The 26,700-nt window shown below is 40.5% G+C and overlaps 1 protein-coding gene across 2 annotated transcripts in view; it reads right to left on the bottom strand.

Moving 5' to 3' along the window:
• Positions 1 to 694: 694 nt before the first annotated feature.
• FAM161A (FAM161 centrosomal protein A) overlaps positions 695 to 26,700 on the bottom strand; it is a 33,350-nt gene continuing 7,344 nt past the window's right edge. Inside the window, exons 2-7 of one of the 2 annotated variants that reach the window (XM_079941438.1) lie at positions 15,312 to 15,550; positions 11,891 to 13,057; positions 11,382 to 11,549; positions 9,635 to 9,734; positions 3,582 to 3,736; positions 695 to 3,119 (exon numbers count right to left, since the gene is read on the bottom strand). In XM_079941438.1, coding sequence (XP_079797564.1) covers positions 2,984 to 3,119; positions 3,582 to 3,736; positions 9,635 to 9,734; positions 11,382 to 11,549; positions 11,891 to 13,057; positions 15,312 to 15,550 — 1,965 coding nt within the window. In that variant the 3' untranslated portion in view covers positions 695 to 2,983. The remainder of the gene's footprint in view (positions 3,120 to 3,581; positions 3,737 to 9,634; positions 9,735 to 11,381; positions 11,550 to 11,890; positions 13,058 to 15,311; positions 15,551 to 26,700) is intronic. The other variant, XM_079941439.1, reaches the window with a different exon arrangement.

Genomic DNA, 26,700 nt, shown 5'->3' with positions numbered 1-26,700 from the left:
TGGTTAAGAATCCACCTGCCAATGCAGGGGACACGGGTTAGAGTCCTGGTCCCGGAAGATCCCAGATGCCACAAAGCAACTAAGCCCGTGCACCACAACTACTGAGCCTGCGCTCTAGAGCCCACGAGCCACAACTGCTGAGCCCGCACGTCACAACTACTGAAGCCCACGTGCCTAGAGCCCGTGCTCCGCAACAAGAGAAGCCACCACAATAAAAAGCTTGCACACCGCAACGAAGAGTGACCCCGGCTCGCTGCAACTAGAGAAAGCCTGCGTGCAGCAATGAAGACCCAACGCAGCCAAAAATAAATAAATTTATTAAATAAATAAGCAACAAGGATATACTGTATAGCACAGGGAAATATAGCCATTATATTGTAATAACTTTAAATGGAGTAGAATCTATAAAAATATTGAATCATTACATTGTATACCTGAAATGAATATAATATTGTAAATCGACTATAATTTTAAAAATAATAAATTAGTAGTAATGTAAGTAGTAAATAAGTAGTTCAAATATTATTTCTAACAAAATAATACTTAAACCATTTCATATCTCACTTAAATAAAAGAATGTTTAAAGTTAAAAGTTTCTTGAGTAATATCCTGTCCTCTGACACTATCACTTGAATACCCTAGTTTACAAAGAGCCTTTCCATATACGATTACACCAGTTCTTCCTACAGCCACCCAAGATGGGTACTATTCCCATTTTTAAAGAAAACTGGAGATTGGTCCTGAAAGCAAGTCCCACACACTGCCCATGAAACTGAGAAGAAACAGAATGGGGAGTAAATCCTTAGGAAGCAAGTTACGTTTTGAACGTTACAATTTGTGGATTGTGTTTCACAGGTTCTCAATAAATTGGAAGAGAAATGTTTTTAATCCATGTGTACTCATTTTGAAGTAATTATAAGTAAAATTAAAAACCATATTCATCTACTTACTCATCCAAGTCTTTATTAAATACCTACTGTATGTACAATCCTGTGCAAAATATTAAGGAATAGAAAGATGAAATTTTAAGTTGTGCCAACTCACAAGGAGTTTACAATCTAATGATAGTGACAAACAGTTTAACACAAACTTAGGAAAGGAGTTTATGAGTGGACATTTGCTCTTAATTGAGAAAAATCACCTCATGTTTTAATTTAAGGCGTAAATTGCCAGTTGGAAGACACTGCTATTATATACACCTTTATTAGTTCTTCGTTTTTAAAGGTTTATTGTTTCTAGGAAAAGAGAACTCTTACCCAATCACATCTTTATGACTGGTTTGAGTTTTTAAAACAAAAATTTGCTCAAAGAGCAAAATGATGGATTCATATAATCAAATTAACGTCATGCACAGAAAGACAAGTGTGTCTGCAATAATGTGTAAAGAGTTGAGCACAACTGGGTCCCGTATTAAAGGGTCAAATCTGAATTATTCTGGAGACTTGCCTTGAAAAAGTTATTATACACAATTTCATCATATATAAAACAGGGGTGATATTTAATTCCAATTAAGGTTAAAACTCAGATGCTATAATTATTTCCACCTGTCTTAATACACAGGGTTAAAAAAACTAGTATAAAAGCTTTTCTAATAATTTATGTATCAAAAATAAATTGGAATAAAAGTAGGGATAAAAGAGAAAAAGTGATGATGGTGTGGCTAATTTAACAGTAACTCTCTCTTTGGCCTTGGAATTGCCACTTGGAGATTAATTTTTCTCCATTTTAAAATGGGCTTTGGGACTTCCCTGGCGGTCCAATGGTTAGAACTCTACCCTCCCAATGCAGGGGGCATGAGTTCAATCCCTGGTCGGGGAACTAAGATCCTGCATGCTGCACAGCGTGGCCTAAATAAATAAATAATAAAACGGACTTTGAAGCATGTGCCCTCCCTGGGTTCTGCATACCTTTCACAACTGGCTTCTGACTGGTGCAGCAGGTCTGGTGTTGCTTTAACGGTTGCAGACCAGGCTTAGAGTTTCTTTAGCAGTCCAGTCCCATCAAACTTTTAGAAGCCTTCAGGTGTATATTTATCCACACTCAATTTGATGTTAAACTTACCCAAATAACAACTTTTCTTCCTTTTCTTTTTTATTTTTACATTTGAAAACTCTTGAGTTTTATTCGTTGGCCTCTATATTCTGACATCCTCCGTTATTTAGTTTAATGGCAGCTCCCTAAGGGCATACGAAACAATAGACTTGGATTTTTCAAAAAAAAAAACCAGTAACTCTCAGTGCATAAATGAATGTAAATGTGCAAATTATCTATTTTTTCCTGTTTTATTACTTTTTAAAAATGGCTCAGATAAGAAATTTAAAATACCTAGTAAAATAAGTTTGAGGATTCATTTTGTGAGATGTACTGCAGAGAAAAAGGAGCAAGTAGTATAATTTAAAAATATTTATTGATTCATGCTTTCCAGAACTTTTTTTTCAAACCAAAGGCCAATACTCCCCTCTGCTCTCAATGCTAAGCATTTTTTTCCACCCAAAATGATAAAATTATGTATATTTTTATACCTAATCAGTTTGTGACAGCTGTGATTCTCAAACACTTTTTAAAAATAGAAGTAAGATCAAAGTTGCAAACAGACCATATGTAGTACTTTTAAAAACTGTATAGGCAAAGCCTGACTCTGAGCAAATGACCCATCAGCTGGATTCGGCCTTTTCAGGCTACACGAGGACTTTGTTCAAGAGACCTGCACGGGGCTTCCCTGGTGGCGCAGTGGTTGAGAGTCCGCCTGCCGATGCAGGGGACAAGGGTTCGTGCCCCGGTGTGGGAAGATCCCACATGCCGCGGAGCGGCTGGGCCCGTGAGCCATGGCCGCTGAGCCTGCGCATCCCGAGCAAAAAGAGACCTGCACGTTATCAGACGGGTTCCCATGGATGTCCTTAACACCACAGGCGCGGCTTCTGACACCCAATGCTGCCAACAACATCAGCGGAACAGAGAGGAGACCCTGTCGACTGATTCAGTTTTATTCTTCAACACAATTCTCTTCTCCACTCTCTTCATCAGCTTTACCTGTTTCCTTGCAAGAATCTTGGCTGTTGGTATCAGTAAGATAATTTTCTTCCCCATTCTCTCTTTCTTCTATTTTCTCTTCATTAAAGCTAGAGGAAGAAATTTATCAATCTTTCAAAGGAAAAATAATTTGGTTTAAAGGTAAACAAACCCTCTGTAATGTACGCCATCCTGCAGTTAGTCTTCCTCAAGTGTATAAGCTCCGATTTATCAAGAGAAGTCTATAAAAGTACCAATTGGGAAAGTAGATATTCTTCTGAGAAGTAATTTATTTCAAAACTTGATTGACTCAAACTTCATTTGAAAGCATGTTATTATTTTCATTATTTATGTCAGAAATTTAAATTATTTTACTTTAAAAACAAGATACTTCATCACCTTGTAATATTTTGAAGTGTCAAACATGTTAAAATGTCAGTATATTTTACAGTAGTTCACATGTATTCCATTAGGTAAAAGGCCTTTTAAAATATCATAGAACAGAATTTTAGCTTTCCTGCAAGTAAGAATTTTTTCAAAGGTAAACCATTCAGACATCTTATATATGTTACCTTTCTTTATCTTCAGTGAAACTTTTCATCTCTTGATTGCTGAAGTACTCAAAAAATTTTCCACTTTGGCCTTTCTTTGAAACAAACTCATCAGATATTCCTAGTGCTTTTAAGGTGTTAGAATAATGCTTTTCTGCTGCCATTCTTGCATTTTTCTACAGGAAAGACAAACCTTTTTAGATAAGAACAAAAGACTTTAAGTTTCCATTACAAATGTACGGGTTAAAAGCTCCTGTGAAAATTAAATTCAATAATCACAGTTGGTTGAAAAATATGCATACCCTCTGACCAGCAATTCCACTCCTAGGTATATGCCCAGAGAAACTCCTACATATCTGCCCAAGGAGACATACCAAAATGTTCAGAACAGTACTGTTTGTAACAACCCCAAACTGGAAACAACCTAAATATCTATCAGCAGTAGGATGGATAAATAAATTGTGACGTATTCATGTAACAGACTAAAATAAAGCAACGAAAATGAACTCTAGCTATATGCCACAACATGGACGGATCTCACAAGCAGCATACCGCAAAAGAGTACACGTAGTATGATTCATTTACATAAAGTCCAAAAACAGGCAAAACTAAACTATGTTGTTTAGGGATAGGTACAGCAGTGGTAAAACTGTAAAGAAAAACAAGGAAATGCTTATGTCAAAAGTTAGAAGGGTGGCTACCTCTAGGTGAGAGGGTTTTGATCTGGGAGTGGCACACAGGGTTTCTGGGGTACTGGCAGTGCTCTAATGCTTTTAACCTGGGTAGTGGCCACATGAGTTTTGATCTATAATTATTCTTTATACTGTTTCATGACTGTTCAAGGATATCTGAAAAAAATCAGTAAGAAAATAAGTTCCTGTGATAGTTGTCAGAGAGTTCTTTATGTGCCTACTGTAAATTTTACTCTTTACACGCCATATCTCTAATCCACCAAAGATGATAAAATCATCTATGTTGTTACCTTAATTCTGTAGAGGAAGCAAGAGATACAGCAAGAAAAACATGAATTTAGAACTGGGTTCAACTCTCCAGAATGTTACTTCCTGGCTTTGTGGGAGTTGTGATGACACTCTCATACCTAAAGCAAGTCAGTTGTCACAGTTCCTGAGGCCACAGGATTTACAGAGACATAAGATGACTGGGGTTCTCATTAGTGCCTTGGCTTTACTCCAATTTTATCTCCTATGAGTGGACATGAACTAGTATAGGGCCAAAAATCGTCATCTGGACCTCAAACTAAAGGAAAGGCCCGAGGAATGGCCCAGCCCCAATGCACCAATGGCATCCCATCCTGGAAAGGGTGTGGAAGAGCACCCAGTCTCACTCCAAATTTAACAAATAAGTAAGATACTCCCTCCACTCTTGCTGAGGTTAAGCTGTTTGCTTAAGGTCACAGGATATAGTGAGAGGGAAAACCAAGTCTCTTAATCCTTTCCTGAGTCTTCTCCACTCCACCATGCTGCTTTCTAAGTGGAAGTGGTTATCCTGGAGTTTGAAGGTAGCCTAAAGCCTGACTTCAGCAAATCAGTGTCAGATATTTTCCTAACCCAGGGATTCCAGCATAAGGAAGGACCATGGAGTCTAGTGTCCCATTGGAGAAACCAAAATGGCAAAGACTGATTACAATGGATAAAACTATCACCAGTGCATTTCCTGACATGCTAGAAAACTGAAAAAAGAAGCACTCAAACTGCTGCTAAAATGCACCCACTGTGAATAATAATAAATTTCAGAAAAGTAAGTAAAAATGCAACCAGAGGCTATGAACACAAACAGACAAGACTTGGGGAACTGACAGGCACAGCAAAGTGAGAGGAGAACTATGCCCCAAAGACTGTAAAGCAGAATAAAGAAACCCCAAACGTAACCCAATGTATTAAGAAAAATATATTCTAATTTTAAGCAAATGAAATATAAAAGATTTAAATGATACTAATCAATGTTAGTGCTTGTAAGCCTTCATCTGAATTTGGCTTAAAATCCAATTTAACATCTATTCAGTTAATAAATCCTGTGATTTTCAAGAAACAGGAAAACATGGTTTGCTCTGTCCTGGATCACAGGCTTACTCTGCTAGGGGATAACTCAACAGCAGCAAGACCACAATTAACACTTATAAACGGGTAATGCATAAAGTTGTGAGTGAATTTATTAAATAACAGCTGTTAATTAGCAGCAATAGTCACTGCAAGAAAAAAAGAAGTTCTAATTTATGTTAACAAAACCAAAACAATGGTGAGTCACCCTCAGTCACCCTGTATATAGAATTTATTACCTTTTAATATTTTATATCAAGGTGAATAGTGTATAATTGTTCCTAATCGAAACAAACATTTCCCCCTTGAATTTCACAATGCAAAAGAATTGTAAAGACCATGAAATAAAAAGTAGTTAAAATAACTGTATGGTTATTTTGTTTTTCTATCTAAGACTGCAAAAAAAACAAATTAACTTTGTTTCTTGAGGAAACCAAAATAATGAGGAATGATGAAAGTCTGTCTACAATCACTGCCCTAGTTTGAAGGGGAAAAATACTTAATTTTTATGAGCCTAAGTTTAGTTTATAGTAATTCTTTCCTTTATTTAATAATAACTGAATACTTATTTTGTGACAAGCCCTCACGGGAGGTAGAGGCTATATGGGGAAAGAGAACAGCATATGTGTGGGCCAAGGGTGGTGGAAGAAATATCAGCTATGAAACTAACCTATGTTTTCAATATTTAACATTTCTTTATGGGTTTAATTTCACACACACCACTTATTTTACCACATTTTCTCTGGTGCTTAGAAAGAGTGGGAATTCACAGCATGGTAAAACTGCTTGTTAATACTGAGGCTCATCACTAGTATTGTCAGGGTAGTGCTCTCAGCCTGGACTAATCCCAGGAAGAAACAGTTCAGTTTGGGTTCAACAAATGTTTCTTAACATCCCCTTTGTGCCATACATTGTCTTAGGTGCTAAGTGCTAGGAATACAAAGATTTGACCAACACCTTTAAAAGTAACTAGCTGAAAGAGAAGAGAGCATTGAACAGATAATTTCCACACAACATACAGGAGCAAAGACAGAGATGCACAAAAGAGTAATAAGAGAACACAGAAGAGGACTTCCCTGGTGGCGCAGTGGTTAAGAATCTGCCTGCCAATGCAGGGGACACAAGTTCAATCCCTGGTCCAGGAAGATCCCACATGCCGCGGATCCACTAAGTCTGTGTACCACAACTACTGAGCCCATGAGCCACAACTACTGAAGCCCGTGCACCTAGAGCCCGTGCTCTGCAACGAGAAGCCACCGCAATGAGAAGCCTGCGCACCACAACAAAGAGCAGCCCCTGCTCACCACAAGTAGAGAAAGCCCGCGCACAGCAACAAAGACCCAACGCAGCCAAAAATAAATAAATAAAAAGACTAAAATACTTACTTTAAAAAAAAAAAAGGGGGCTTCCCTGGTGGCACAGTGGTTGAGAGTCCGCCTGCCGATGCAGGGGACACAGGTTCGTGCCCTGGTCTGGGAAGATCCCACATGCCGCGGAGCGGCTGGGCCCGTGAGCCATGGCCGCTGAGCCTGCGCGTCTGGAGCCTGTGCTCCGCAACGGGAGAGGCCACAACAGTGAGAGACCCGCGTACCGCAAAAAAAAAAAAAAAGCCTGCAGTTGGGAGCTGGAGATAACTACTTTGAGGCGAAAGTCAATCACTTTATGCTGAGTAACACAGAACAGCTTAAGATAATTTTTTTCCCCTAAAGTTGAAACTGAGATATGAAAAAAAACACCATCCCTTAAAATGAAAAGCATTACATAAAATTATATCCAAATCAGTCAGTAAAGGGTTCCCATAACTTTGAGAGGCTGTAATATGTAGATTTACCCATAACACACGTCCTTTGTCCTCAGTGAGTCACTGACATGGGCAGTCCTATAAGGACACTCATCTGTCCCAGACACTTGCTGGCAGGAAGCTCCAAATGTAACAGCTTGAAATTCACAACACAGCACCTGTAACCTCCAGTGATTTTGTCCATTGTTAAACCATGTCGCCCATAGGAGCCCCTCCCTCATGGACACAAAGGGGAAGATCATCTGAAATTGACAAATTTCTCTTAAGGGAAAGACTGTAAAACTGAGTATAAATCTAGTAAAATCAGAATTCATCGTCCATAGGATCAAAGTATTTTTTCTGATAAAAAGGAAGTGCTTCTCACAGACATAGAAAACAAACTTATGGTTACCAAATTGGGTGAGGAGGGATAAATTAGGAGATGGGATTAACAGATACACACTACTTTATATAAAACAGATAAACAAGGTCCTACTGTATAGCACAGGGAACTATATTCAATATCTTGTAATAACCTATAATGGAAAAGAATCTGAAAAAGAATATACATATACACACACATATACATATATAACTGAATCATTTTGCTATATACCAGAAACTAATACCACATTGTAAATCAACTATACTTCAATTTTTAAAAAAAGGAAGTCCTTTCGGTAATTGTAGATAAGACTAAAAATTATAGACTCACTTAAAAAAACTGATCAACAAAATGAAAAGGCAAAAATTTTAAAATGAAAAGGCAACCTACTGAATGGGAAAAAATATTTGCAAATCATCTACCTGATAAGGGGTTACTATCCAAAATACATAAAGAACTCATACAAGTGATTAGCAAAAACCAAATAATCAAATTTAAAAATGGGCAAGAGATCTGAATAGACATTTTTCCAAAGAGGATATTCAAATGACCAACAGGCACGTAAAAAGGTGCTCAACATCACTAATCATTAGGGAAATGAAATCAAAACCACACTGAGATATCACCTCATACCTGTTACAATGGCTAGTCTCAAAAAGACAAGACATAACAAATGCTGGTCAGGATGTAGAGAAAAGGGAACCCTTGTGTGCTGTTCGTGGGAAAGTAAATTGGTGCAGCCATTATGGAAAAAAGTATAGAGGTTCCTCAAAAACTTAAAAATAGAACTACTGCACAATCCAGCAATTCCACTCCCAGGTATTTATCTAAAGAAAATGAAATCACTATGTCGATTCACTGAAGCATTATAGACAATAGTTAAGACGTGGCAACAACCCAAATGGCCACCAAAAGACGAATGGATAAAGAAAGTGTGATACACACACACACACACACACACACACACACACACTGGAATATTATTCGGCCATAAAAAAGGAAATCCTGCCATTTGTGACAATACAGATGGACCTTGAGGGCATTATGCTAAGGGAAGTAAGTCAGACAGAGAAGGACAAATACTATATGATCTGATTTATGCGTGGAATCTAAATACACACACACACAACTCATAGAAAAGGAGATCAGATTTGTGGTTACTGGAGGAATTGGATGAAGGTGTCAAAAGGTACAAACTTCCAGTTATAAGATAAATAAGTACTGGGGGTGTGACGTTCAGCATGGTGACTACAGCTAACACTGCTGTGTGGCATATTTGAAAGCTGCTAAGCGAGTAGGTCCTAAAAGTTCTCATCACAAGGAAAAATAATTTTTTTGGTAACAATACGAGGTGATAGATGTTAACTAAACGTACTGTAGTAATCATTTCCTAATATACGTATGTCATTATGCTGTATACCTTAAACTTATACCTGCTATATGTCAATTTTATCCCAAGAAAACAAACAAAAAAAAAAACTGGCAGGAATAAATCTGATTCAATTAGCCATTTTGTTTCATTTTTTAATTTTTCAAAGACTTCCAAAACTCACCTTAGTATTTGGCCAAGTTGGTACTAGCCATTAAAAACAGGTTGTGAAACTATTATTTTGAAAATGATTGGATTAGCAGCATGTTCTTTATCAAGCTTACGAGCCTCATCAAGATTCAATGCTCAGATTTAAGCAAAACTACTTACTTGACTGATGTGATGAAGCTGTCACAGAAATAATACTATCTCAGTAAATTATATAACACATAAGAAAAATGGACCATAAAAATTAGGAGATAGAGATGTTAAAAAAAAAAGAAACAAAGCTGACAATAGCTCTCAAATTCCAACAAACACAACCTGAGCAACTCTTTCAAATAGCAGCGGCCTGTTTTTTAATTTTTCTTCTCTTTCTTCTAGTTCTCGTCGGTATTCTCTCATCCTTTCTTTTTCACTCTTTCTAAAATCAAATAAAAGGAATGGAATTTTTAAAAGAAGTAAGAATTTGCACATATAACATTTAGCGTAGATGACAAATCAGAAATTAAGTCATGAGCACAGTTTATCACAATTTCTTTCCCAGACTGGTAAATTTTTATGGAATGCAGGATAAAAGTTCTAGGTTCTGAGAGCACACATTTTACATGCCGGGAACAGTCTGGGTACTTTGAGGTTCCTGAAATCTTCAAAGCATAATGGATTCAGTGGCTTCAAACTGGCCTGAGGAGATAAATGAATGCCCTCTTATCTCATTTATAAGTATTTATAAACCAAAAAAGTTTGGTCCAAATTTGGTATCTTCTCTTTAAGGAATTTCTTCTGAAAACAAGACCTTGCTCTTCTTTTTTCCCCTAAATGATATCTCCTATAGGTTGATGGCACAGTGAATTAAATGGGAGCAGGGCAGGGGAGAAATGGGGATTATGGGAATACCACATAGAGAGGAACAGGAACCAAAATACACAAATTCACTGTAAGTATACTTACTATTTGAACCAGATCCTATAATAAATTAAATTATGTGACTTTCTCTATGTAAAATACACTAATTCTACCAAGATCATAAGACTTCATGGATTAGAAAAAATAATTATACCATAAAATGATAATTATGCTTAACTATACACAATTTAGCATTATGGAAAATCCCGTTTACTTTCTAAGGATGACTAGTATATTTCTAACAAATATTTTGCTCAAGTTCATCAAATCAAGCTCCTTTTATCAATGAATTACATTGATACACATTATAAGGAATGTATACATAACATCTGTTACAAAGGAATATAATAATTATTATACATAATATACATTTAAAAAGGAACACTCATAATTAAAAGCAAATATAGATTTGGGGATACTTATAAATCAGATTAAAAATTAATAAATCATATTACTTACCCAGCTTTGAGGGAGATATTTTACTACTTAAACATGAACATTTTTATGTCGCAACATAAAAATGTTCCTCTGGAACACTGATTTTCAAACTTTGTACTGCAGAATTGCAGCATGTAATACATACTACTAAACCTTAACACACGTGTTAACTGACACACCACATAACTGATGTTAACATCAATGTGTTAATTTGTGCTATCAGATATCATGCAGACCTTAGAACAAAGCTCTCTGACATATCTGTTTGTTGAAGAATATTCTGAGATTACATGGCAAGCTGTTAAAAAGAGCTTTATCTGTGTGAATCAAGATTTTTCTCAATATTGCACTGTGCAATAAAAAATAATATAAAGAAAAAGTTTAGATGCTGATGTAAGATTACAACTGTGAACCATGGCCACATGTTTTTCTGTTCATCAACATGGCATCATGGTCCTGGAGTCAGTATACATGTTGGTTCTCACCACGAAGTGAGTGAGTGAGTATGAGTGTGTGTGTGTGTGTGTGTGTGTGTGTGTGTGTGTGTGTGTGTGTGTGTGTGTGTGTGTGTGTGTGTGTAAGTTAACTATAAGTAACTGATAGTAACTTGAATCCAGAAACTGAAATACTAATACTATTCTTAATTTTTTCATATATTGAGGGGTCCACTGATTCAAAAAAAGTTTGAAAACCAATGATCTGGAGGGTCAGGATTCTCTCATGATACCTGAGAGATTTTACTCTGGATTTAGACATTTGAGCTAAACTCTGATGTGAGTCATAAGCCTTAGCCCGGGTTGTCAAGAGTTTCTGCAATTCTTTCATTCTTTGCTTCTGCTTAGTTAGGATCCGATTTCTCTCTTCTTCCAACATTTTCTTTTCCTCAAGTGATCTCCTGAGGGCAACAAACTAAGGCTTAATTCACTTTAAGCCAATGAGAATGTTGTTTAGCAAAGACAACACGGGATAATTCAACGGTTGAAAACAAGGGGCAACCTTCTGAGAAGGATCTGAGTTGTAATTAGAAAATCAATAGGGTGACTGTAACCTTTTCTATCCCCAAAGATTCATAAAATGGAAAATACATTCATTTCTTAGAAGAACACCCTCTGGCAAAATGTTCTATATTATATAGTAAAATATGTTACCAGATAAAATAACGTCATAGTTTCAAATTCCCCAATACAAAATCAATGGAGCAACCACGAGTCAATCAGTACTGCATCAGTTATTTACCTTGTGGCTTGTTCTCTTCCTCTGGAGGACACCGTGGGCATGGGAGGGTTGCAGCTACAAGGCACAGGTTTTGCATTTCTACTTCTTACTGGTGACCTGCGCCTTGGAGACAGATAAGGCCAACGTGTTTCTTTTAAATTTTCTTCATCTGCTTCAATATCTGCCAAGATTTTCTCTCTTTCAGTGGATGCATGTGAGGCTGCAGGAAGGTCAGATGGTTCACAGACTGTCAGGGGTTTTGGACACTTCTGTTCTGAGTGATGTTTCTTATATCTCTCAGGAAGGTCTTCAGTATCAGCAGTCTGGCACCTAAACTTGTGTTTACACTTGGACTTTTCAGCCTGTTCAGGACACTTGGGCTTCCTTGTAGCATAACTTCTGCGAGCTGGACTACAAGGCAGAGGGGATGAATTCTGTAAAAAGTCTTGGGTTCTCTGCTGCGTCCTAATGTTTCTATAGAGCTCTTCTTCTGTTAATGTGTCATTGACAGTTGAACCATAAGTAGATCGAGGTATCGGTCTGGCTTTAAATTGATTTGTTTTCTTCTTAGACTTAAAAAAGTCTTTCAGCTGCTTTTCCCGAATTTGCTTCTGTTCCTCCCTTGCAATAAACTTAAACGGCTTTTGCGAGGCCAAAAGAGCTTCTTTGTTTTTCTCCTTCATAGACCTCCTCCGTTCTTCATTTTGCTTGACTATATCATGATAAAGGGGGAGAAAGACGAACGCAGGAACTGGGTTGGCTCGGAATTTTTTCTTACACTCTGATTCTTCTTCTTGTTTCTTGAGCAGTTTGCGTGCCATTTCAATATCTGATTTAGATTTCATGTTCTCTTCTTTTTTCTTCTGCTCTCTAATCATCATTTGAAAAGGCTCAGGTACTGTAATCTTTGGCACCCATTCTTTTGGCTTCTTTTTTTTTTTTTCGAATGCTGGCAAGTCAGCATCTTCAAACTGAATATAATCTTCAACAGAGAAGTTTGTCCACATGTTGTTGATGAGCTCCTTAGCATAGGTCATCATTCTGCTTTTCTCAGAATACTCTTTTTCTACGTTGGGCAACTCATCTTCAGAGGAAGACACAATCAAAGAGGAAGACTGACCTAAATCAGGCTCTGAAATTGATGTCATTAATGAAACAGGATGATGGGAGCTCTTTTCTGATACAGACCTACGTAAATGAGAAGAATAATTAGGTTACTCTTTCAGCTGCATGTGACCAAATATAAAGATTAAGAACTACATAATTTCTAAGATCAAGGCAAAATCAGTTAGAAAATAGGAGCTAGATAGGGCTTGTGAAAATTATCAATTTTTTTTTAGAACAGAGCCTGGGAGATGCCGATAAATGATCTAGTTTTACTCCCTCATTTTACAGGGCAGGAACCTAAGACAGCAGAGGCTCCTTGGGTCTAATCACTATTGAATTCTCCACACATTTTCCAGAGTCACCATCTTAAAACATACATCTGATCAAATCACTCTCCTTCCTGAAACTTTCCCATGATTTGTCATTGTTACAAAGTCTAAATTATAGGGACTTCCCTGGTGGCGCAGTGGTTAAGAATCCGCCTGCCAATGCAAGGGACACGGGTTCGAGCCCTGGTCCGGGAAGATCCCATATGCCACGGAGCAACTAAGCCCATACGCGACAACTACTGAAGCCCGTGTGCCACAACTACTGAAGCCTGTGTGCCGCAACTACTGAGCCTGCGCTCTAGAGCCCACGAGTCACAACTACTGAGCCCACGTGCCACAACTACTGAAGCCCACACGCCCTAGAGCCCGTGCTCCACAACAAGAGAAGCCACTGCAATGAGAAGCCCGTGCACCGCAACGAAGAATAGCCGCCGCTCGCTGCAACTAGAGAAAGCCTGTGCGTAGCAACGAAGACCCAATGCAGTCCCACCAAATTTTTTTTTAATTGAAAAAAGAAAAGTCTAGATTTTAAAGCCCTTCAAGACTAGCCCCTGCCTTCCTTTCCAGTTTCACCTCTTGCCTCTCCCTACCCCGTCACCATTCTTAAGTGAGATCCAATCACAGGGGGCTTCCCTGGTGGCGCAGAGTGGTTAAGAATCCACCTGCCAATGCAGGGGACACGGGTTTGAGCCCTGGTCTGGGAAGACCCCACATGCCACGGAGCAACTAAGCCTGTGCGCCACAACTACTGAGCTTGCGCTCTAGAGCCCGTGAGCCACAACTACTGAAGCCTGCACACCTAGAGACTGTGCTCCAAAACAAGAGAAGCCACTGCAATGAGAAGCCTGCACACCACAACGAAGAGTATCCCCCACTCGCCGCAACTAGAGAAAGCCCGTGCGCAGCAACAAAGACCCAATGCAGCCAAAAAAAAAAAAAAAAAAAAATCCAACCACAGGGGACTTCCCTGGTGGTCCAGTGGTTAAGAATCTGCCTTCCAATACAGGAGGATGCGAGTTTGATCCCTGGTGGGGGAACTAAGACCCCACATGCCTCGTGGCAACTAAGCCTACGCACTGCAACTAGGGAACCCGTGCACCACAACTACTGAGCTTGCGGGCTCTGGAGCCCTCGCGCCATACCTAGAGAAGCCCGCACACCTGCCACGAAGAAGAACCTGTGTGCCACAACGGAGACCCAGCACAAGGAAAAAAAAAAGATCCAATCACGGGAAGTTCCTCACACACACACGGTGATTTCACACGGTGCCATGCCTTGGCACACATGGTTCCTGCTGCCTAGAAGGCCACTCCTTGCTTCCTACATCTGCTTCAGCTATTTCTCCTTCAAGACTGAACTCAGATACGACACTCGATATGCCTGTATCCCTCCACTGACACCTTGACATGATCAACTGCTCTTCCTCTGTCTCTATGACACTCTGTTACACCATGTTGTGTGTTTGGATCTCAGCTAGTCTTTGACCTCCTTGAGGGCATCTTGATTTTGACTCCCCGGTGCCCAGACAAGGTCTGGCACACAGGAGATGCACAATCAGAGCTGACCAACTCAAGTTTCAAAAGAAGCAAGTTTATGGCAAAAATGACTATTTTGAAAACTTAAATTGGATCTATGTCTTAGCTCTGAACCTTCTGTACTATATCTTTACTGAGCTCATATTAATCCACATATTATTAAAAAAGGGCTTTTAAAGTTAAATTTTAATATTCATCATTTGAAAATGGCCCAGACTAAATATTCTGATACATGTCTAAGAATGGTGGGTCAGAGAGAAAAGAACAAAGGGCCACCAAATGACCCACAAGGCAAGAAGCCACCTAACAGGTTGATAAGCCATCAAACAATCTGAATAAAATCTCACCTCTGTATATCATTAAAAGCACAAAGGGATATTTGAAAGAAAATATTCTGAAATAATTTTGTTCTGCACTTTTAAGTATACATTTTACTTTACAGTCCACAAATAACATTATGTACAAACTTACCTGGAAGAGACACTAGCAGCTTCTTCCATGGTGATTGCTAGCTGAACTTCCTTTAAATTTAATTTATTCTGGTACATTTTCTCTAACTTTGCCATAGTTTCCATGTGGGCTGCCTTCAGCTCTTCTAGTTTCCTGAAGTACTCTTCATTAGAGTGGTAAATATCAGAAAGGTCCACAAAATCTTCACAGCTTATACGTTTTTGTTCATTTACCCCAGAAATGCTGGTGTTAAAATCAGCCTGGCAGGAGGAAAAAACCTGTTATATGATGTCTAGAATTGAAAGACAAATTAAGTTGACACTGGTTCCCAATGCTGCTTTTTAAAAAGTCCACTTAAATAGGTTATATGTTATTTGTGGACTATGTACATATAACAGATTATAAGTTACTTGTGGCCTATGCACATTTTCTCCTAATGACATTTTATTAAGAACAAGAGAGAGAGACCGAGTTGCCAGAAAATAAATGTTTAATCCATTTTATAAAGGATGGTTAGATTCCCAGATCATGTACTAACCCATACACTACAGTAGGATCAAGCCAAACCACCCTTTGTAAAGAGCCTCCTTCTGGAGGAGCTTCAAGATGGCGGAAGAGTAAGACGCGGAGATCACCGTCCTCTCCACAAATACATCAGAAACACATCTACATGTGGAACAGCTCCTACAGAACACCTACTGAACGCTGGCAGAAGACCTCAGACCGCCCAAAAGGCAAGAAACTCCCCATGTACCTGGGTAGGGCAAAAGAAAAAACAGAGACAAAAAAATAGGGATGGGACCTGCACCAGTGGGAGGGAGCTGTGAAGGAGGAAAGGTATCCACACACTAGTAAGGCCCTTCGCGGGCGGAGACTGCGGGTGGTGGAGGGGGAAGCCTCGGAGCCACGGCGGAGAGCGCAGCAACAGGGGTGCGGAGGGCAAAGCGGAGAGATTCCAGCACAGAGAACCGGTGGCGACCAGCATTCACCAGCCCGAGAGGCTTGTCCGCTCACCCGCCGGGGCGGGCGGGGCTGGGAGCTGAGGCTCGGGCTTCGGAGGTTGGATCCCAGGGAGAGGACTGGGGTTGGCGGCGTGAACACAGCCTGAAGGGGTTAGTGTGCCACAGCTAGCCGCAAGGGAGTCCGGGGAAAAAGTCCGGACCCGCCGAAGAGGCAAGAGACTTTTTCTTGCCTCTTTGTTTCCTGGTGCATGAGGAGAGGGGATTAAGAGCGCCGCTTAAAGGAGCTCCAGAGACGGGCGCGAGCCACGCTCTGAGCGCAGACCCCAGAGACGAGCATGAGACGCTGAGGCTGCTCCTGCAGCCACCAAGAAGCCTGTGTGCAAGCACAGGTTACTCCACGCCTCCCCTCCCGGGAACCTGTGCAGCCCGCCATTGCCAGGGTCCCATGATCCAGGGACAACTTCCCCGGGAGAACGCACAGCACGCCTCGTGCTGGTGCAACGTCACGCTGGCCTCTGCCGCCGCAGGCTCGCCCCGCACTCCGTACCCCTCCCTCCCCCCGGCCTGAGTGAGCCAGAGCCCCCAAAGCAGCTGCTTCTTTAACCCTGTCCTGTCTGAGCGAAGAACAGACGCCTTCAGGCGACCTACACGCAGAGGCGGGGCCAAATCCAAAGCTGAACCCCGGGAGCTGTGAGAACAAAGAAGAGAAAGGGGAATTTCTCTCAGCAGCCTCAGGAGCAGCGGATTAAATCTCCACAATCAACTTGATGTACCCTGCATGTGTGGAATACCTGAATAGACAACGAATCATCCCAAATTGAGGAGGTGGCCTTTGGGAGCAAAGATATATTTTTTTTTAACCTTTTTCTCTTTTTGTGAGTGTGTATGTGTATGCGTCTGTGTGTGATTTTGTCTTTATAGCTTTACTTTTACCATTTGTCCTAGGGTTCCGTCTGTCCATTTTTTGTGTTTTTCTAAAATTACTTTTAAAAAATTTTTTCTTAATAATTATTTTAATAACTTTATTTTATTTTATTTTATCTTCTTTCTCTCTTTCTTTCTACTTTTTCTCCCTTTTATTCTGAGCCGTATGGACGGAAGGCTCTTGGTGCTCCAGCCAGGCATCAGGGCTGTGCCTCTGAGGTGGGAGAGCCAAGTTCAGGACACTGGTCCACAAGATACCTCCCAGTTCCACGTAATATCAAATGGCAAAAATCTCCCAGAGATCTCCATCTCAACACCAAGACCCAGCTTCACTCAATGACCAGCAAGCTACAATGCTGGACACCCGATGCTAAACAACTAGCAAGACAGGAACACAACCCCATCCATTAGCAGAGAGGCTGCCTAAAATCAAAATAAGGCTACAGACACCCCAAAACACACCACCAGACGTGGACCTGCCCACCAGAAAGACAAGATCCAGCCTCATCCACCAGAACACAGGCACTAGTCCCCTCCACCAGAAAGCCTACACAACCCACTGAACCAACCTTAGCCACTGGGGACAGACACCAAAAACAACAGGAACTACGAACCTGCAGCCTGCGAGAAGGAGACCCCAAACACAGTAAGGTAAGCAAAATGAGAAGACAGAAAAATACACAGCAGATGAAGGAGCAAGGCAAAAACCCACCAGACCTAACAAATGAAGAGGAAATAGGCAGTCTACCTAAAAAAGAATTCAGAATAATGATAGTAAAGATGATCCAAAATCTTGGAAATAGAATAGAGAAATTACAAGATATGTTTAACAAGGACCTAGAAGAACTAAAGAGCAAACAAACAGTGATGAACAACACAATAAATGAAATTAAAAATTCTCTAGATGGGATCGATAGCAGAATAACTGAGGCAGAAGAACGGATAAGTGACCTGGAAGATAAAATAGTGGAAATAACTACTGCAGAGCAGAATGAAGGAAAAAGAATGAAAATAATTGAAGACAGTCTTAGAGACCTCTGGGACAACATTAAATGGACCAATATTCGAATCATAGGGGTCTCAGAAGAAAAAGAGAAAAAGAAAGGGACTGAGAAAATATTTGAAGAGATTATAGTTGAAAATTTCCCTAATATGGGAAATGAAATAGTTAATCAAGTCCAGGAGGCACAGAGAGTCCCATACAGGATAAACACGCCAAGACACATATTAATCAAACTATCAAAAATTAAATACAAAGAAAAAATATTAAAAGCAGCAAGGAAAAACAACAAATAACACACAAGGGAATCCCCATAAGGTTAACAGCTGATCTTTCAGCAGAAACTCTGCAAGCCAGAAGGGAGTGGCAGGACATATATAAAGTGATAAGGAGAAAAACCTACAACCAAGATTATTCTACCCAGCAAGGATCTCATTCAGATTTCAAACTTTTTTTTTTTTTTTTTTGCGGTACACAGGCCTCTCACTACTATGGCCTCTCCCGTTGTGGAGCACAGGCTCTGGACGCGCAGGCTCAGTGGCCATGACTCACAGGCCCAGCCGCTCCGTGGCATGTGGGATCCTCCCAGACTGGGGCATGAACCCATGTCCCCTGAGTCGGCAGGTGGACTCCCAACCACTGTGCCACCAGGGAAGCCCCCTCATTTAGATTTGATGGAGAAATTAAAACCTTTACAGACAAGCAAAAGCTAAGAGAATTCAGCACCACCAAACCAGCTTTACAACAAATGCTAAAGGAACTTCTCTAGGAAGGAAACACAAGAGAAGGAAAACACCTACGATAACAAACCCAAAACAATTAAGAAAATGGTAATAGGAACATGCATATCGATAATTACCTTAAATGTAAATGGATTAAATTTTCCAACCAAAAGACATAGACTGGCTGAATGGATACAAAAACAAGACCCGTATATATGCTGTCTACAAGAGACCCACTTCAGTCCTAGGGACACATACAGACTGAAAGTCAGGGGATGGAAAAAGATATTCCATGCAAATTGAAATCAAAAGAAACCTGGAGTGGCAATTCTCATATCTGACAAAATAGACTTTAAAACAAAGACTATTACAAGAGACAAAGAAGGACACTACATAATGATGAAGGGATTGATCCAAGAAGAAGATATAACAATTGTAAATATTTATGCACCCAACATAGGAGCACCTCAATACATAAGGCAAATACTAACGGCCATAAAAGGGGAAATCAACAGTAACACTATCATAGTAGGGGACTTTAACACCCCACTTTCACCAACGGACAGATCATCCAAAATGAAAATAAATAAGGAAACACAAGCTTTAAATGATACATTAAACAAGATGAACTTAATTGATATTTATAGGATATTCCATCCAAAAACAACAGAATACACATTCTTCTCAAGTGCTCATGGAACATTCTCCAGGATAGGTCATATCTTGGGTCACAAATCAAGCCTTGGTAAATTTAAGAAAATTGAAATCATATCAAGTATCTTTTCTGACCACAACGCTATGAGGCTAGATATCAATTACAGGAAGAAATCTGCAAAAAATACAAACACATGGAGGCTAAACAATACACTACTTAATAACCAAGAGATCACTGAAGAAATCAAAGAGGAAATCAAAAAATACCTAGAAGCAAATGGCAATGAAAACACGACGACCCAAAACCTTTGGGATGCAGCAAAAGCAGTTCTAAGAGGGAAGTTTATAACAATACAATCCTACCTTAAGAAACAAGAAACAACTCAAATAAACAACCTAACCTTACACCTAAAGCAATTAGAGAAAGAAGAACAAAAAAACTCCAAAGTTAGCAGAAGAAAAGATATCATAAAGATCAGATCAGAAATAAAAAGAAATGAAGGAAATGATAGCAAAGATCAATAAAACTAAAAGCTGGTTCTTTGAGAAGATAAACAAAATTGATAAACCATTAGCCAGACTCATCAAGAAAAACAGGGAGAAGACTCAAATCAATAGAATTAGAAATGAAAAAGGAGAAATAACAACTGACACTGCAGAAATACAAAGGATCATGAGAGATTACTACAAGCAACTCTATGCCAATAAAATGGACAACCTGGAAGAAATGGACAAATTCTTAGAAACGTATAAACTTCCAAGACTGAATCAGGAAGAAATAGAAAATATGAACAGTCCAATCACAAGCACTGAAATTGAAACTGTGATTAAAAATCTTCCAACAAACAAAAGCCTAGGACCAGATGGATTCACAGGCGAATTCAATCAAACATTTAGAGAAGAGCTAACACCTATCCTTCTCAAACTCTTCCAAAATATAGCAGAGGGAGGAACACTCCCAAATTCATTCTACGACGCCACCATCACCCTGATACCAAAACCAGACAAAGATGTCACAAAGAAAGAAAACTACAGGCCAATATCGCTTATGAACATAGATGCAAAAATCCTCAACAAAATACTAGCAAACAGAATCCAACAGCACGTTAAAAGGATCATATACCATGATCAAGTGGGGTTTATTCCAGGAATGCAAGGATTCTTCAATATACGTAAATCAGTCAATGTGATATACCATTTTAACAAACTGAAGGAGGAAAACCATATAATCATCTCAATAGACGCAGAAAAAGCTTTGACAAAATTCAACACCCATTTATGATAAAAACCCTGCAGAAAGTAGGCATAGAGGGAACTTTCCTCAACATAATAAAGGCCATATATGACAAACCCACAGCCAACATCATCCTCAGTGGTGAAAAACTGAAACCATATCCACTAAGATCAGGAACAAACAAGACACGGTTGCCCACTCTCACCACTATTATTCAACATAGTTTTGGAAGTTTTAGCCACAGCAATCAGAGAAGAAAAAGAAATAAAAGGAATCCAAATCAGAAAAGAAGAAGTAAAGCTGTCACTGTTTGCAGATGACATGATACTATACATAGAGAATCCTAGAAAAGCTACCAGAAAACTACTAGAGCTAATCAATGAATTTGGTAAAGTAGCAGGATACAAAATTAATGCACAGAAATCTCTAGCATTCCTATACACTAATGATGAAATATCTGAAAGTGAAATTAAGGAAACACTCCCATTTACCACTGCAACAAAAAGAATAAAATATCTAGGAATAAACCTACCTAAGGAGACAAAAGACCTGTATGCAGAAAATTATAAGACACTGATGAAAGAAATTAAAGATGATACAAACAGATGGAGAGATATACCATGTTCTTGGATTGGAAGAATCAACATTGTGAAAATGACTCTACTACCCAAAGCAATCTACAGATTCAATGCAATCCCTATCAAACTACCACTGGCATTTTTCACAGAACTAGAAGAAAAAATTACACAATTTGTGTGGAAACACAGAAGACCCCGAATAGCCAAAGCAATCTTGAGAAAGAAAAATGGAGCTGGAGGAATCAGACTCCCTGTCTTCAGACTATACTACAAACCTACAGTAATCAAGACAGTATGGTACTGGCACAAAAACAGAAATATAGGTCAATGCAACAGGATACAAAGCCCAGAGATAAACCCATGCACATATGTTCACCTTATCTTTGATAAAGGAGGCAAGAATATACAGTGGAGAAAAGACAGCCTCTTCAATAAGTGGTGCTGGGAAAACTGGACAGGTACATATAAAAGTATGAAATTAGAACACTCCCTAACACCATACACAAAAATAAACTCAAAATGGATTAAAGACCTAAATGTAAGGCCAGACACTATCAAACTCTCAGAGGAAAACGTAGGCAGAACACTCTATGACATAAATCACAGCAAGATCATTTTTGATCCACCTCCTAGAGAAATGGAAATAAAAACAAAAATAAACAGATGGGACCTAATGAAACTTCAAAGCTTTTGCACAGCAAAGGAAACCATAAACAAGACAAAAAGACAACCCTCAGGGGCTTCCCTGGTGGCGCAGTGGTTGAGAGTCCGCTTGCCGATGCAGGGGACGCGGGTTCGTGCCCAGGTCCGGGAGGATCCCACATGCCGCGGAGCAGTGGGCCCGTGAGCCATGGCTGCTGAGTCTGCGCGTCCAGAGCCTGTGCTCCACAATGGGAGAGGCCACAACAGTGAGACGCCCACGTACCGCAAAAAAAAAAAAAAACAAAGACAACCCTCAGAATGGGAGAAAACATTTGCAAATGAAGCAACTGACAAAGAATCTCCAAAATTTACAAGCAGCTCATGCAGCTAAATATCAAAAAAACAAACAACCCAATCCGAAAATGGGCAGAAGACCTAAATAGACATTTCTCCAAAGAAGATATACAGATTGACAACAAACACATGAAAGGATGCTCAACATCATTAATCATTAGAGAAATGCAAATCAAAACTACAATGAGATATCATCTCACACCGGTCAGAATGGCCATCATCAAAAAATCTACAAATAATAAATGCTGGAGAAGGTGTGGAGAAAAGGGAACCCTCTTGCACTGTTGGTGGGAATGTAAATTGATACAGCCACTATGGAGAACAGTATGGAGTTTCCTTAAAAAACTAAAAATAGAGGGCTTCCCTGGTGGCGCAGTGGTTGAGAGTCCGCCTGCCGATGCAGGGGACACGGGTTCGTGCCCCGGTCCGGCAAGATCCCACATGCCGCGGAGCGGCTAGGCCCATGAGCCATGGCCGCTGAGCCTGCGCGTCCAGAGCCTGTGCTCCGCAATGGGAGAGGCCATAACAGTGAGAGGCCCACGTACCACAAAACAAAACAAAACAAAACAAAAACTAAAAATAGAGCTACCATACAACACAGCAATCCCACTACTGGGCATATACCCTGAGAAAACCATAATTCAAAAAGAGTCATGTACCAAAATGTTCATTGCAGCTCTATTTACAATAGCCAGGACATGGAAGCAACCTAAGTGTCCATCAACAGATGAATGGATAAAGAAGATGTGGCACATATATACAATGGAATATTACTCAGCCATAAAAGGAAACGAAATTCAGTTATTTGTAGTGAGGTGGATGGACGTAGAGACTGTCATACAGAGTGAAGTAAGTCAGAAGGAGAAAAACAAATACCGTATGCTAACACATATATATGGAATCTAAGAAAAAAAAAAAGGTCATGAAGAACCTAGGGGCAAGACGGCAATAAAGACACACACCTACTAGAGAATGGACTTGAGGATATGGGGAGGGGGAAGGGTAAGCTGTGACAAAGTGAGAGTGTGGCATGGACATATATACACTACCAAACATAAAATAGATAGCTAGTGGGAAGCAGCCGGATAGCACAGGGAGATCAGCTTGGCGCTATGTGACCGCCTAGAGTCGTGGGATAGGGAGGGTGGGAGGGAGGGAGACGCAAGAGGGAAGAGATATGGGAACATATGTATATGTATAACTGATTCAGTTTGTTATAAAGCAGAAACTGACACACCATTGTAAAGCAATTATACTCCAATAAAGGTGTTAAAAAAAAAAAAAAAAAAAAACTCTTTCTGAGTGTAGGTTTACCTGAGACGAAGAACATAGTTCCTCGGGCTGCAAACCAAGCAACCGTAGCCCACAGCTGGGCTCTGCACTGTGGGCCCCCAGGGTGGGTGTTCCAATGGAGAGAAGAGCGGGGAACAGAAAAGTCAGGGGAATGCAAGAATGGAGGGAACAAGGTTCTCAGGGGCTCATCAAGGAGCCAGGGAAAAGCCCTCCAGGATGTCCGCAGGGGTACGGTACGGGAGGCGGGGTGGGGAGGGCGGGTACCTCAGGAGGGAGTAGGAGGGCCTGGGAGGAGGTGGGAGGGACTTCCGGAATAGCCGCTCCCGTGGGCACCAAGAGCAGTAGCTCCCACGGTGACGGGGACTGTGGGGTGACAACAGAACAAGAACACATAGGGTGGGTATTCTATATACATGCCTAGAAGGGCATGACTGATCTTTTCCCCTAATTCCTTTCGCATACCTTTCAAAGTTCTTTTAACTGAGGCAGCTAAAGAGGTAAAACCCCATATTCTCCACAAATAAAAAAAAATTATATTTTCTCAGGTGAGAAACAACTGAAATTATTTATGATACTATGCATAAAAGGCTGCTGACCATGGCGTTAAATTTAGCTTAGTGCCTGAAACAGACTCAAAATGGAAAAAGCATATTTGCCAATGGAAAATTAGAGATCCAATCTGATAAGACTCTAGAAAATAAATCTGAGTAGTGTCTCCCAGGAAAATTCAGAAGAGTCAGTTTTAAATAATATTTATAGATATAATATTTTAATGGGCTAAAAACAGTGTACAGGAGGCCAGTGTTTTACCACTCGGGATAACTTAGAGAAAACAAAGGAAAACAAGTTTCCTTCAGTAGAAACAGTGTGCAGAAATTTATTGCCAAATAAATTGGAGAATTGCTTTATGAGTCATACAACTCAATTAAGAGAATTTTCTGATATCTTTTGCTGTTCCTGTATGTGTTCTTCACCATTACCTTCTTAGCTGTGGGAACAAGTACTTTGTTAATTTTGTCATTCATTCAATATTTAGAGACACCCAGCACTCAGCTAGCTGCTGAAAGATACAAATCAGATGAAAACTCCACCTTCGAGAAGCTTCCAGCTAGTTTAGGACAGGACATGTAGATAAATAATTGATAGCAGACTCTGGATGAGACAGAACTCCTGATTCCTGCCCACGAGTTGCTCCCAGCTGAGCAGGTAGACAGATGAGTGACCATGTATGTTACAATATCAGAGACCATGAGAGCTCACAGAAGGAATACCTAATTCTGACTGGGGGAAAGAAGAGACAAAATTTGCAGAGGTGAGCCAGACGGGAGACATAAGGCTGGATAAGGACAAAGTTTGCCAGAGCAGGGAAACAGTGAAAAACAGAGAAACTGAGGCACAGTGCTAGAACATTCATCATGTTACTTCATGATGATGCAACTGGCAGGTACTCTGTCCTCGGTGAGGAAACTGAGGCTCAGAGGAGTTAGGTGACCTGCCTACAGTCACACAGCTAGTAAGTAGAGCTGGGATCCAATCCCAAGTCTATTAGGCTCCAAAGACACACCACACTCCTCCCAAGGGCAGGAGGGTTTTTAGCCACAAGAGGAAGGAACAGGCATGCTGTGCTCGGAGAGAGGTATATAGTCTGAGTGGGGGTGGGGAATAGGGCATATGGAGCACAGGAGGATGGGAAGCAAGGTGAAAAAGGCATGTCAAGAGCCCCAACCAAGGGACCTCCTTGGTGGTCCAGTGGTTGAGAATCTGCCTTCCAATGCAGAGGATGTGGGTTCGATCCTGGTCAAACTAAGATCCCACATGCCATGGGGCAACTAAGCCTGGGCACCACAACTAGTGAGCCCACGTGCCACAACTACTGAGCCTGTGCTGCACTACAACTAGAGAGAAGCCCACGTGCCACAACGAAGAGCCTGTGCACTGCAACGAAAGATCCTGAGTGCTGCAACAAAGACCTGACACAGCCCCAAATAAATAAATATTTAAAAAAAAAAAAAAAGCCCAACCAAGAGTACCAAGAGTCCAGGGGGTCAAGCCACAGGCAACAGGAGCCTTAAAGGATGTGAGCAGAGGAGAGACATGGTCAGTAACACTCAGAAGGACTCTCTGGTAGCAAGTGAGGTGTAGTGAAGGGAAGCAAGGTTGGCGGCAGTTCATGGGCTACTGCAAGGGTCCGAGTTAGAGGTATTAAGGGCAGAATTAGGGAACAGCACCAGGAACACAAGAAAGGAGGCTACCTTGGGAGATTTAAGAAGCTGAATCATCAACTTGATAATAGCCTGGACTGTGGGCAAGAAATTGAAAAGGTTTCTGTTTGGAGTGCTGTATGTCTAGGTAGATGATGGGGCTTCCATTCATTAATATAGGGAATACAGGGAGGAAGAGTATTTTAGGGAAAGGAAACTAATCTCTGTTTTAGACACACTAAGTGTGAGAGGATAGTAGGGCAGCCAAATGTATAGGAAACAGGGGGGAAAATAGGTCTGGAGACCTGGTAAGAAGGCTGGGCTGGAGATGGAGATATGGGAGCCAGCAATGCACACAGAAGTGCAGGTGCATCCTTGGGTGTGGATAAGGCTGCCTGTGGGCAATGAGAGGCAAGAACCTGAGGATGGAAATGTTGGCAAACACCAGCATCTAAATAAGCAGTGACAGGAGGACTAACATGAAATGGACAGTGGTCATGAGAGATACAAAGGTCTAGTTGAAACTGAGCAGAACCCTGTGGGGTCCTCCTCAGCACAGAAGTCTTTCTGTGTCCCCATTTCAAAGGGCAGATTCAAACAGTAACTAATTCGAGGAGTGAGGGAATGCAGAAACAAAGGAAAAACAGTCAAGAAACAGTAGTGGAGGAAAGCGGAGGGTCCTGGTTCCTTCTCAAGGGATATACATAACAATCTGATACGAATCTCTGAGTTCTTCTACAGGAACTAAGACCCCCACCCAGGTGGAGGATGGTAACTTTAGGCTAAGCCTAAGCACATGGCCCCAGACTGGCTGGAACCAGAAGGCTGACGACTGAGATTCCTGGA

Source organism: Stenella coeruleoalba (genome assembly GCF_951394435.1).
Source record: "Stenella coeruleoalba genome assembly, chromosome: 13".
Taxonomy (NCBI): domain Eukaryota; kingdom Metazoa; phylum Chordata; class Mammalia; order Artiodactyla; family Delphinidae; genus Stenella; species Stenella coeruleoalba.
The sequence above is the reverse complement of the archived record's forward strand: the minus strand, read 5'-3'. Positions and strand labels throughout refer to the sequence as shown.